This window comes from Pleurodeles waltl, chromosome 8 (genome assembly GCF_031143425.1).
Source record: "Pleurodeles waltl isolate 20211129_DDA chromosome 8, aPleWal1.hap1.20221129, whole genome shotgun sequence".
NCBI lineage: Eukaryota > Metazoa > Chordata > Amphibia > Caudata > Salamandridae > Pleurodeles > Pleurodeles waltl.
The window spans coordinates 102177682-102190046 of NC_090447.1; the positions used below are offsets into that span (position 1 = coordinate 102177682).

The following is a 12365-nucleotide window of genomic DNA, read 5'->3' on the forward strand; positions in this document are numbered from 1 at the left end:
ATGCAGTGCAAAAATCTGGTAGGGATGATCTCATGTATGGGCTTGGGATACATGAAAGCCTTGCAGACATAGGTGCTATTACTAGGGATTCAAGAGGGTGCTGCCGCACCCCCAATATAACCATGCTTGAGTTCAGAAGGAGAATGAACAATAAAGATGCTTTTAAGTGTTATTTGTATTTGATATTCACCGTGACCACAAAAGAGGGGCATTCACACTTTCTGCTGATGAAGTGTAGCTAAGACAATCTTAGTGTCCTTCAGTTCACAGGCCACATCTAGCCATTTCCTTGAAACCAGAAGCCACCTATAGCCACCGTGTTCTTCCCTTATTCTGGCCATCCTTGCTTGGGATCGTGGTGGCTTGCTGCTCACCCCCTCTGAGTCTGACTACATATAATTTAAATATATAGTTTAAATATAAATTCCACCATGCATAGATGCTTGCCACCTTTTCTACCTTCTCACCTGATAGAGAGAATTCCACACCCAGGTTCAAGTGAGTCAATAGGTACGGCCTCTTCTAACTCCTACCCTACGTCACTGTGTACAGATGCGTGCTGGCTACCCCGCCTTCTCGCCAAACAGAGAGGCCGCCCGCCCACATTCAGGCCAGTCAACCAGGAGACCCACTTCCAACCACTATGCTTCTGGACGCAGATGTGTGCCACATAACCCACCTTCTTGCCATATAGCCCTCCTCTCCCAGGTTGAACCCAGTCAACAGGTACACACTCTTCTAACCTATATGCCCTGTGAGCAGACAAGTGCCAGTTTACCCATCTTCTCACTATATACAATTCCTCACCCAGTTCTGGTGGCCCAGCAGGTACACCTTCTACTAGTCCTTAAGCCACTGCGTGCAGGTGTGTGCCGGCTTACCTGCCTTCTCGACAGATAGAGAGGCTTCCTCGCCCACATTCAGGCCACTCAACAGGTAGACCCTCTTCTAACCGCTAGCTACTGGACGCAGTTGTGTGGTACCTTACCCGCCTTCTTGCCAGATAACCCTCCTCGCCCAGGTTGAACCCAGTCAACAGCTAGACCCTCTTCTTCCCTGGGTGTCACTGTGAGCAGACGAGTGCCGGCTTACCCACCTTCTCGCCATATACAACTCCTCACTTAGCTTTAGGTGGCCCAGAAACCCTCAAGCCACTGTGTGCCGACGAGTGCCGACTTACCCACCTTCTTGCCATATACAACTCCTCACTTAGCTTTAGGTGGCCCAGAAACCCTCAAGCCACTGTGTGCCGACGAGTGCCGACTTACCCACCTTCTTGCCATATACAATTCCTCACTTTAGGTGGCCCAGAAACCCTCAAGCCACTGTGTGCCGACGAGTGCCGACTTACCCGCTTTCTCGTCAGATAGAGAGGCCTCCTCGTCCAGCTGCTTCTCAGCCGTGCAGTGGTAGCCCTTCTTCTTCAGCAGGTTGCAGAGCAGGATGCCCAACAGGCCCATCAGGCAGAACACTGGCACAATGGCGAGCACAGCGTACTCGGTCCCGGACTCCTCCAGGCCACCAGTCTGCGTGCCGTTGATGGCCACTTTAGTCTCTCGCTTCACCAGGGAGTTTGCTGCCTTTTGAGGTCGATCCGGAGAAGCTCTAAAGCCTAAAACAGAAGAAATAAACCGGGGCATGGGATTAGCATGAAGCGGAAAGAGGGAAAACTTTATAAAAGTGCCTTAAGGCAATCTAAATCACCCTCAAGGCAAAGAAGAAACACGGGCTTCAGATTAAAAGGCTGCAAGTCAATAGAGAATGGGATCTTCCAAAATGGAATCGTGATGGCCAGAACACAGGTTTGGGCTCATAATCTCTTTTTTTCTCCTATTTGTTTGTTCCTCACTTGCATCCTTCTTCCACCAGTTATATCTTGGTTTTCCTTTACTCCCACATTTTTTGATCTTCCTGCACCTTTACCCTTCCATTCCACAGACTTCCCTTCTAATGCACCTCTTACACTCTTTTTTTCCTCTCGCTCGATTTCTGTTCTTTCTTATTCTTTTCTGAATCCTATATTCAATCCTTGTATCTTTCCCTGCGGTATTTCCTTGCATGTCTTCTTTTTATCTTCAACCTTTTTCTCCTCGCTCCCTTTTTCCAGGTTCCATTGTCCTTCCTCACATTTCCTTCGCTCTCAAAGTTCTCTATCCAGTTTTCCTTCACTCTTGGACCCTTAATCCCTTTACCCATTCACCTTTTCTCTACCCTACTCTACCTCGCCGACCTACTCTATTCTTTTCTTTCTATCCTGTATTTCGTTCTACATTTTACTGTTTGTATCTATCCTCATTTCTTTTTCCCTAAATCCCTGCTCATCCTTAAACTGTTGATTCTTTCAGTCCCTCTTTTCATATGTGTGTAATACTCTCTTCCCTTTTCTTTTTGCATCAGTAGGTTCGTCCTCTAAGGGACATATTTACATCTTCTCACAAAGTTACTCCTTCTTCTGCATCCTCTTCCTCCTTTCTGCCCTAATCTTGGATTGTAAAATACATCTTATTTTCTGCAGATGGAAGATTTGCCTACCTTATTTACAGTAAATAGAGGCTGTTCTACATGCTGGATTCAGGTTACAAAACAGAAGAATAAATGCCCTGTACTTTTCATAATGCTCAGAATTTGCCGAAGGCTTGTTTCTGAAGTCACCCAATCCTTGTGTGTAGGAAAACTAGGCGCGGGGAGGTACAGAAATGCGCCACCGTGTGGTTGAAGGGAGAGCCAGGATTCCAAACACGGACGAGGCACAGAGGCACAAATCATGCCACTGGCTGCAGCCCATTTACCCATCCTAACCTGTTGCCAAAATAAACATTGTTCAATATGACTGGACTATGTGTGACTGGCTGCATTCTTGGCCACAACCCCAGAAACCCATAGGTAACCGTGATTGGCCATTAGCAAGCGGTCCCACTCTTTGGACTAAGAAGAATAAGGAGATACAAATTTGTATAAACTGACCATACGAGTCTGCTCTTGGCCAACACCAGTTATGGTTTGGCTCCAAGGGTTGGCCAACCCAAGGTGCCTTCTGATCATTTAATACCATGTTGTACCACCAAGGTACATTCTTTTCAAAACATCAATCTTTATTACCAGGATATGTGTCTTTCTGATCCTGACTACCAAGGTCTCATTAAGGCATTTGTCTGAGAAAGGCTGGCCAATGAGAGCACCCCCTGGCTACAGCTCTCACAGTGACCAGTCTTTAAGGAGCCATCAGTGTGCAGGGAGATTGAATGCCATTAGATTGATTCCACTTGTTGCACTTTGTGCGAATAACAGGAAAGATGTGACTCAAGGTCGTTTTAATTGGGTCGATGATCCTAACGATAGCCTAAGGAGGCAAATTTTACCTACAGGTCAATCGGTACTCAAGACACACGCCCACGGCCACGGGAATTATGCAGCAGGACAGGGACAAATTATGCGAACAAGTTGAATAAATTATGCATCAAGAAAAGGCTAATGATGTGGCGTGATGTAGCTCATTTTTTAATAGTATTAATTTATTGGTTTGTACTTTTTAAACTTGTTATCACTGTCTGGGGATTGGATCCACCTCATTAGTACCAGTATTAATAACCAAATAAAGCACTAAGCAACGGAAAGGTGAACAGCCAACCTTTGCAAAAGGCCTTTCACTGCTCTCCAACATGTGTTGCTGCGTTTTTAGTAACTTTTGAACAGTTTGACCTAAACCTTTATTTTAATCTGTAGATTATGCAACAGATGGTGGATTATGCAGGGACAAATCTGTAATTATTTGAAAATTGTCACAGCCGCATAATCGCATAATTCCAGTGGCCCCACAGATGCCCAATAAATAAGACCTACAGCAATGGCAGCCTCCATTTGACAGGTTTCCTGGCTGTGGATAAATGTCCTTTCTATTTTCTGAAAATAGCTAATTAGCTCTGACTAGGACTGAACGTCTGGGCAGTGACATCTTGTGACAATTCATCTGCGAAATTTCTCCAAAATGCCTTTCCAATAACGAACCGTGGAACGAAAACTTGGACACAGAGGTAGTAATCACAGTGTCTGTGCCAATAAGAAGCTGGGGACTGAATAGGGCAATGGTTCTCAACCTGTGGTGCGGGGACCTCTGGGGGTCTGTGAAACCTCCTCAGGGGGTCCGCAACTGCTTAGAAAATTAAATAGTATTAACAGATTAGGTCCCCAGCTTTTATTAATGAGTCAGTGGGGGGTCCCCGGATTCCAATTATGATTCAGAGGGGGTCCCCAGGATGCAGAAATTATAAAGTGGGGGTCCACAGAGGTGAAAAGGTTGGGAACCACTGAAATAGGGTTTACAGTGTTGTATCGGGGGAGATTTGGAGAACAGGCAGGCATGGAGGTTTTTAGAAGATGCCTTCATCTCTGTATTTACCATCTTATGTTCAGGGTTGTGCTTGAGTAATAATCACATGCAGAGGTTTGGGGAGAACAAAAGAACCACCGCAGAATACAAAGACAGATTTTGCTCTTCCCTTTCCTCAGAGTCCAATGATCAATAAAAATGTTACAAGTTGGAAATTGGTGGCCAAACCCCCATTTCATACAACAAGATTTTCTCTGAAATGGAAAAGAATGGAAAGGATGGAAAGAAGAAAAATACAAGAAATTGAACAAAAAAGAAAAAGAAAAGGAGAAAAAGAGTGGCAAAAGAAGAGACGCTGTCCGACTCACAAGCGATGTCTTCTGTGTCACACAGACTCTGACAGCGACTGCACATAAAGGGTCTCCAGTGTGGTGCTTGTGATTATGAATCACTTGTCGTGTCATCAGGACTCGAGTGGATCGGTTTAGAGAGCTCCTATTGTTAGCAGCTGCAGGACAGAGTCCTCTCTTACCAAGGAGAGAAAGAATATCTGTGTGTCTCTTGCCAGAGCTGACAGCATGTCCAGGGTGTAAAATGAATAAATGGAGTGCACCCAGAGGAACTGCAAGTGGGAAAGATTAACTCAACATTCCATCCATCACATGTTGCTATTCCCAGTGAGTCGCCCCGAGTGCCAGGGATGAGCCCAGATGTGGGTCCCCAAACTGACTTAACTACAGGGAGTCAAGCCGCACCTCCCCAATGAGGCCCAATAAGGATGAAACACATCTGCCTTGGTTTTCCCATCCAGAAGGGATATGGGCTGGCAATTTATGAACTTTTGGGACGGGGCTAAGACTGATTTGTATATGAATGGCAGATGAATATACTGGCACCGTGAGCAAACCAATACAGGGAGAGAGGGTGCCCAGAGGTAGGACCAATTCCCTGGGCACGGAGATGCAATGGGTTGTGCTAATGTATGAGTATTAAGCGTGACTGTCACTAGCAGCATTGCCTCACTTCTTCTGAGGAATTTATTATTGGTTGCATTGCCCTTGCTGTAGAGGTGCTTGTCTCCGGCAGAGCTGCATGCTGCCAGCTAAGGGAACTGTCACTGAATACCCTTCACTGATTGTGGAAGTTGTCATTGTTAGCACCGCCTCATTCCTGCTAAAGGCGTTGTTATAGGCAACACCTCCCTCTTGCTACTGAAGGCGTTGTCAAGGGATGGACAGCCCTCCTGCTGCTGAAGGTGTTGCCACTGGTAGCGATGCCCCCTTTCTGCCAACTGAAGGGCAGCCCTCTTCCTGCTGGGGGCGCGGTCACTGGTAAGACTGCCATCTTCCTGCTCAAGGCGTGGTCATTGGAAGGACTGCCTCTTCCTGCTCAAGGCGTGGCCATTGGTAGGACTGCCCTCTTCCTGCTCAAGGCGTGGCCATTGGTAGGACTGCCCTTTTCCTGCTCAAGGCGTGGCCATTGGTAGGACTGCCCTCTTCTGCTGAGGGCGTGGTCACTGGTAAGACTTCCCTCTTCCTGTTGAGGGCGTGGTCACTGGAAGGACTGCCCTCTTCCTGCTCAAGGCGTGGTCATGAGTGGGACTCACCTCTTACTGCTCAAGACATGGTCATTGGCAGTACTGCCTTTTCCCTGCTGAAGCAGCTGTCAAGATTTTCACAGCCATCCTCCTGCTGACGCCATCGCCAGAGTGGGCAATGCTCTCCTCCTGCTGAAGGGGTCTTGGCTGCACTGCCTCCGTCTTGTTGAGTGTGACTACAGAGCTGTGATCTGCTCTTGATACACTGATACATGACAGTGAACGACCCTCACCGAACACAGCCTCCCTGCTGCCCAGGTGAAACTCTGCTCCGGCACATGCCGCAGACTTGGTGCAGAGGATGGGATGGAACAACCCTTTTGTTTCCCCCTCTTTTTTGGAAATGCCTCTTCTCAATCAGTGCCCAACTAGAAGTGCAGAAAATTGAATTAAGAAAGGTGAACTCCCAAACAAAAAGGAAATAAATATACTTTCTTCCCCACCCCTGGAGGTTCTTTCGGGGTGTGTAGGTCAGGCAGTGTAGATACCTCAGGGTACGCCATAACATGTTGATTTTAGAGCTGGAAGAGCTGCTTTGCTCAGGGAATCCCTGGCACGCGTACTGGTGGCCACAACCTTCAGTGGGCACAAAGATACTTAAGGTAGGTGAAGTGAGAGCCTGGCACTTGTGGTCACAGGTCAGTCAGTGACATAGACCAACATTCCAGCATGGCGGCTTCTTGGCGCTGTTCAGCAGTAACTTCTTAGATATTTATCTCATCCTTGGAACCGAATAATCCGGAGCAAATGCCCCGGTAGGAGTAGAAGGGCCTTTTTTGATGGGAAACCTTCTTTCTGAATAAAAGCTGAATTTAAGGGTCACATTCTACAAATGACTCTGGGTCAATGAACAGCCTTGGGGAGGATGTCACCAAGAAAAGGAAGCGTGAAGGCTTCCCATCTCATATGAGGTCTAAACCTGAGGGCAGCAACAACAGACGCCCCACTCGGCTCTTGATGCAGATTTACGTAATCGGGATATCATTTTAAAAACAGATGGATCTTCACTTGTCAGACAGCATCTGAGATACCTTGTAGCCTGAAGCACAGAACATTCTCATCACCTACGTAAGAGCGGGAATTGATAGTATGAAAGCCCAGAGTAATTGAGATATTTATAGCAATTACTAGAAAAGCCTATACTGGAGGAGGCCTCTTTTCTTGGGTGAATAAAACATTCAATCTTACAATGAAGAATGGCAGCCAACATGTCAGCTCTCATCAAATGAGCCCTCCAGTGAATGATGTCACAACAGTTCTTAAACCCCCACCAGATGTCAAACAAAGGGACCTTCTGGAATCCCTAGCACGGGTGATTGTTGGCCATGCATGGTTGGCTAAACAGAACAGGATATTTTTCTTTTCATTGGATGAGCCATCCAGCGAATGATGTCACAATAGATCTCCAAACCCAAGCAGACATCATCAAACAGAGCAACAATCTAGAATGTCTTTTGTTTTTCATTGCTAGTGATGCAGTACTGGGTAAAAATAATTATTTTTCTCTACTCTGGATGGCGTTTTAAGAGTGACGAGTCCTGAACATATTGGGACAGTTGAAGAGAGAATAGGGCATAAATATACCACTGGAATACTGGGATGGCCAATGCAGGTCCAGCAGAAATAGATCCATGCCAGATTTTCAAGATATCCACATAAAACTACTGATCATGCAAATCAACTAAATGGCATTCAGTTATTCAGAGAGTGATTATCCTGATAAAATATCCTAGGTCCAAACCCTACTTAATCTACTTTGAACATCCCAGGACGAAAGTACTTTAGTGCACTTCGTTTTCAACTAACCTTCACATCCAGAGGTGTCCGGCAAAGCCGCGGAGCACGGAAGGCATGCAGCAAGATGGCTGGCCTCTCCAGCCGGTGAGTAGAACCTGCAAGACGAGTAGATGTTCAGTGTGAACCTAGCAGCTCCGCCGATGGCGGATTCTCAGCTTATAGGATGCTTAAGTTCCTCCATACTATGAACAGAATCATCAAAACACAGACAAGCCCATGTATAAGAACACAGAGACCTATGCACCTGACACAACATGCCAGTTTCTGGCAGTAGAAGAAGTAGTAGGCCCCACTGCCAAACCACAACAAGACAAGCTGTGAACACAACAGCCTGTATCTTAGCAACTTTTCCTTTGAGTTCACAATTCCTTTTTCTTGCATTCTCCACAAAAAACACTCACAATCTCTCCATCTGCCCTTCTGTCTGCTCTGCTCATTTGCAACATGGAGGAGCAGACCAGAGAGAGTCAACGTACCCAGGAAAACAGCCTCCACACTGGCTGTTGGTGGTGGTTGTACCAGGATGCACCAGCACCCTCTTCGCCGCCTCGCACTGGGTGTGTGGCTGGCATGGTTCTGTTCCATAGATGTCCGAGAAGGTGCCAGGGGGGCAGGCACGACAGCTCATCCCAAGGCCTGCCCCAAAACCACATGTCTGTAAGAAACCATCACAACCACATTTTGTTAAAAAGTATATTTGATCACAGTATACCTGCTGTTGTGCAGATTGATCGTAGATATACCAAACAATGGAAATATAGGATTATAAAAAAGGAATAAACGAAGAGACGGAAGGGATGAAATTGTTGATAAGGTCTATCACCCAGCTACCAGGTATAACAATTACGCACAAAGGTGTAACAAAAGTGTGGCCTACCCAAAGTGAACCTGCTGGCTTTTATCTAGGGCTAAGTTGCACAATGCATGGCGGGCTGATAAGTTTATCGACCGGTGCCTTATTTTTGCATATCAGGTGCTCTCCGAACAAAGGTAATTTTGGATGACTGGATGAGCTATGCATGGCTGGCATGGGACACCTTGTGTACTCTGAGTACTCTGAGTACTCTGTGTATTCTGAGTATTGAAGAGCTACATTTATAGTTTAGCACAGCAGTGTTCAATTTTTCCACGTGCAGATAAAATAGGCTGTTCCATTAAATTGCCCCGATGTGGATATGTTTGTATCTAGCATCATCTCATCACCTCTTGTTTTCTATCTGTTGAGTTTTGAGAAGTAATCCATGTAGATTCAACAGGTTTATCCCACATATAAATAGCATCTATCAGGTCCACAAGAGCATTTGGACTTGGCAGCAAAGGGGAAGATTCCTGCGTCACGTGTGCTTGCTTGCCCGACACGGAATGTACGGCACTGTGACAATATGTTTTGGGCACAACAAGGAAACCCATACAACTAGTGCCAGTGAACAACAATAGGCCAACACAGAAGACCTGTGTCATCTGAGCCAAAGAAAATATCCCAAAGACTGTGCCAGGTAGTCATGTGGAAGCCCTTAATCTGATGGAGTGGAGGCCAGATCCATCCAGAACCCCTATCACTCACTCACTCATCACTCAAAGACCCTTTTTCTGTCTCAGTGAGGTAAATGCTTGGCTACTTGTTGATATAAATACATACAGCGACTCTGCTGCTAACGCACTGTGTTAACCCCGGAGTTGGCATACAATATACATTATGTTATGTCATGTTACTATTACCTGTATTCAGCACTTTGGCCTTATACATTCGCCGGTAGTGCTGTTGAGACCTGACGCGTCCTTCCAGACGACTGGAGTCATGCTAGGTGTCGTCACTGTATTTAGTCGGTGACAACCTATCTGCCCAATGAAGTGTTTGGGTAGGTTTCTTTTGGGCTGAATAAATCGAGTTACGATCCGCCACAGAGGTTTCTACTGAACCACTGTTTGCACAGTAGGACTTTGGTGTTTACTTCCATCCATGGGGTAATGGTTTTCCATTAGCTGCTTTTCAGTGTTGTGGCTGTTGGTGCAATACCCTTTGCCAACTATGTGGTATTGGTGTCTCGTGCGAGTGTGACCTGCCTGGTTAATTCATGTTATATTTGGTTAGTAGCGATGAGTGTTCTGTTGTTCTGTGAGCTATGTTTGTGTGAGATATAGGGTGTGTTGAGATCCTGCCAATGTGTACTTGGGGGACAACAGCAGGGGTCCAGAGTTTATCCCCACCAGCAAGTACTAGGGGCCAGATGTACGAAATACTTATTTTGCATTTCCTAAATAGCAACTCCTTAGAAATCATTATTTAGGAAATGCACAATGGTATGTACAAAAATAGGGATTCTCTAATAGCGATTCCTACTGTGTAGGAATCGCTATTAGGACATCATTATTTAGGTTATACCAAACTAGTAGTTCCTATGAGCCTAAAAGCCCATAGGAACAAATGGTTTAGCATTTCCTAATTTGAAATTCCTAATAGGAACTTGCAAATTAGGAAATGCTAAAGCAAGGGTGACGTTCAGCTTAAGGCCCCCCCCGCTGCACCCTGAAAAAAAGTGGTGCACATGTAATGCGCACACATGCCCTAGGGGCATTGTGAACTTTATTGCACTTTAAAAAAAGCTTTTTCGGGTGCTTTTTTTAAATTGCACATGGTTACCATCGACTTCAAGTCGATGGTAACTGCATTTCCTAAATGCTCATTTTACATTTAGGAAATGCTTTGTACATGTGCCAAGAAATTGCAAATAGGAAAGCCCTATTTGCGATTTCCTATTAAGGGAACCTCAAAATGTGATTTCTACAGGGTAGAAATCGCATTTTGCAATTCCTTAAAGGCCTCTGTCATAGAAAAATGCTGTTTTGCAAAAAAGGCCGAAATTGCAATTCGGCTTGTTAGGTAATGCAAAAGGCCTTTGTACATCTGGTCCTAGGTGCTGCAGACTTTGCACTACTCGTTATTCCAACGCCTGCGGAAACCTAATTCGCTCAGGGATCTCAGTTATCAGACCCACTTGTAATCAGGGACACTTTCTGGCTAATAAGAGAATCAAAGATCTCAAATGTGAGCAGTTCAGGCCGTCCTGAATACACCTGTACATTGTAGTCCATGTGGTACAGCATTCTTAATGGAAATACAAGACTGCACACCACCAAAATCCCACAGAAAAAAAACTGAACAAACTGAGATTTCTCTATTTCAGTCCCTTTAGTAGGAACCAGAATGAGGCATAACTGTGGCAGGCACTTTGAGCCTCCTCAGTCTGGCTTACCCTATCAGCTTCTTGCCCCGGTGGGCACTCCGTACAGGGTACACACTGCCCATCTTCCGCCTGGTACTCACGTTCACCACACTCCAGCAGGAACACCCCATGCCAGTTCAGAACCTAAAAAAAAACATAAATACATCAAGGGATAGACTAGTCATATAATAATAGGAAAAAGTACCACCGCTGTGAGCAACGTATGATCAGTGCGCTGAGTTATTTATTTATTTATTTTTTACAATATCTATCCTCTAAAAACATTGCCAACAAAATAAAATGGGATGGTCAAAGGGTTCTTGCTCATTTAACTAGTGGCACAAAAAACGACTGCATTTTAATCTAGCTTGGGGGAGGGAGGGTAAATTGCCTGCTGCAGAGATCTAGGTGTTTCTATAAGGGTCAAGGTATAATATTTTAAAGATAACTCTGGATGTTAACAGGTTTGCCAGAGGGATCTGTGTGCAGCTTCTAGCCTCATGTTGAAATCACAACAAAATAGCTCAGTGGGTTAATGTGCCTGCTGAAAAGCACTGAATGCTCCTGTCTGAACCACAATACTTAGGGCCATATTTATTAAAGACTTGCATCGCTCTTGTGCTCCACTGCGTGGCGCAAGGGCGACGCAACTGTTTAATAAATATGCATGAAGGGGAGTCTTCCTGCACAAAAACAATCCTGCAAGGTTTTTTCCTCTTTCTATGTGTGATGTAGAATGCAGAAATATAGATAATTCTCCTTGTTGCACCTCCCCTGGGAGGCGTAAGGTTTTGACGCATCCCCAGATTTACATGGCCTTGTACTGTAAATCCAGGGTTGCGTCAAAATCCATGGGAGTTGTGTGGAATGCTCAGTGAATCTAGCCTTTTGCAGTGGGATGCTGCTGCCTATAACCAAAACTGAAAAGCTAAAAAAAAGAATGCAAAACTTTCTCTTCTAGAATGCCCGTGCCCTGTAAGGTCATCATTACTACACTTTAGCAGTTAGTACATTTGAAAAATATAATGAAACATATTGTAAAGTACACCATTTTCGGCACCTCGCTTACATTGGTCAGGCTCGATGCTGTGCTCTCTCAGTAGGTGCAGAATCAGGGCTGATCTGATAAAATTTGATAGGGCTGTTTTTGGTTCTCAGTCCATGATTGACATTCTATGTAACAAAATCTCTCTTTGCAGGCTTTAATACAGAGTAATAGCATCCATCTTGAAATGCATATTGAATTCAACCTGTGTTTCACAATAAGTGTCATGCCTACTGCCTTTATCATAACTTTTCATAATAAACAGATCAGGCTTAACGTATTGGTCATTGGCTTGCCACTATAACCAACTGAGTTCAGCTGTACTAAGCATAAGATTATCCACAATACAAAAAGTGCAAACCCAGCACTCTTTTT

General features: G+C 45.2%; 1 protein-coding gene across 3 annotated transcripts in view; it reads right to left on the reverse strand.

The window, feature by feature from the left end:
- RELT (RELT TNF receptor) overlaps positions 1 to 12365 on the reverse strand; it is a 153054-nt gene that overhangs the window by 54262 nt on the left and 86427 nt on the right. For all 3 annotated transcript variants that reach the window (XM_069203841.1, XM_069203840.1, XM_069203842.1), the window contains exons 3-6: positions 10976 to 11089; positions 8198 to 8376; positions 7731 to 7816; positions 1352 to 1612 (exon numbers count right to left, since the gene is read on the reverse strand). In XM_069203841.1, coding sequence (XP_069059942.1) covers positions 1352 to 1612; positions 7731 to 7816; positions 8198 to 8376; positions 10976 to 11089 — 640 coding nt within the window. The remainder of the gene's footprint in view (positions 1 to 1351; positions 1613 to 7730; positions 7817 to 8197; positions 8377 to 10975; positions 11090 to 12365) is intronic.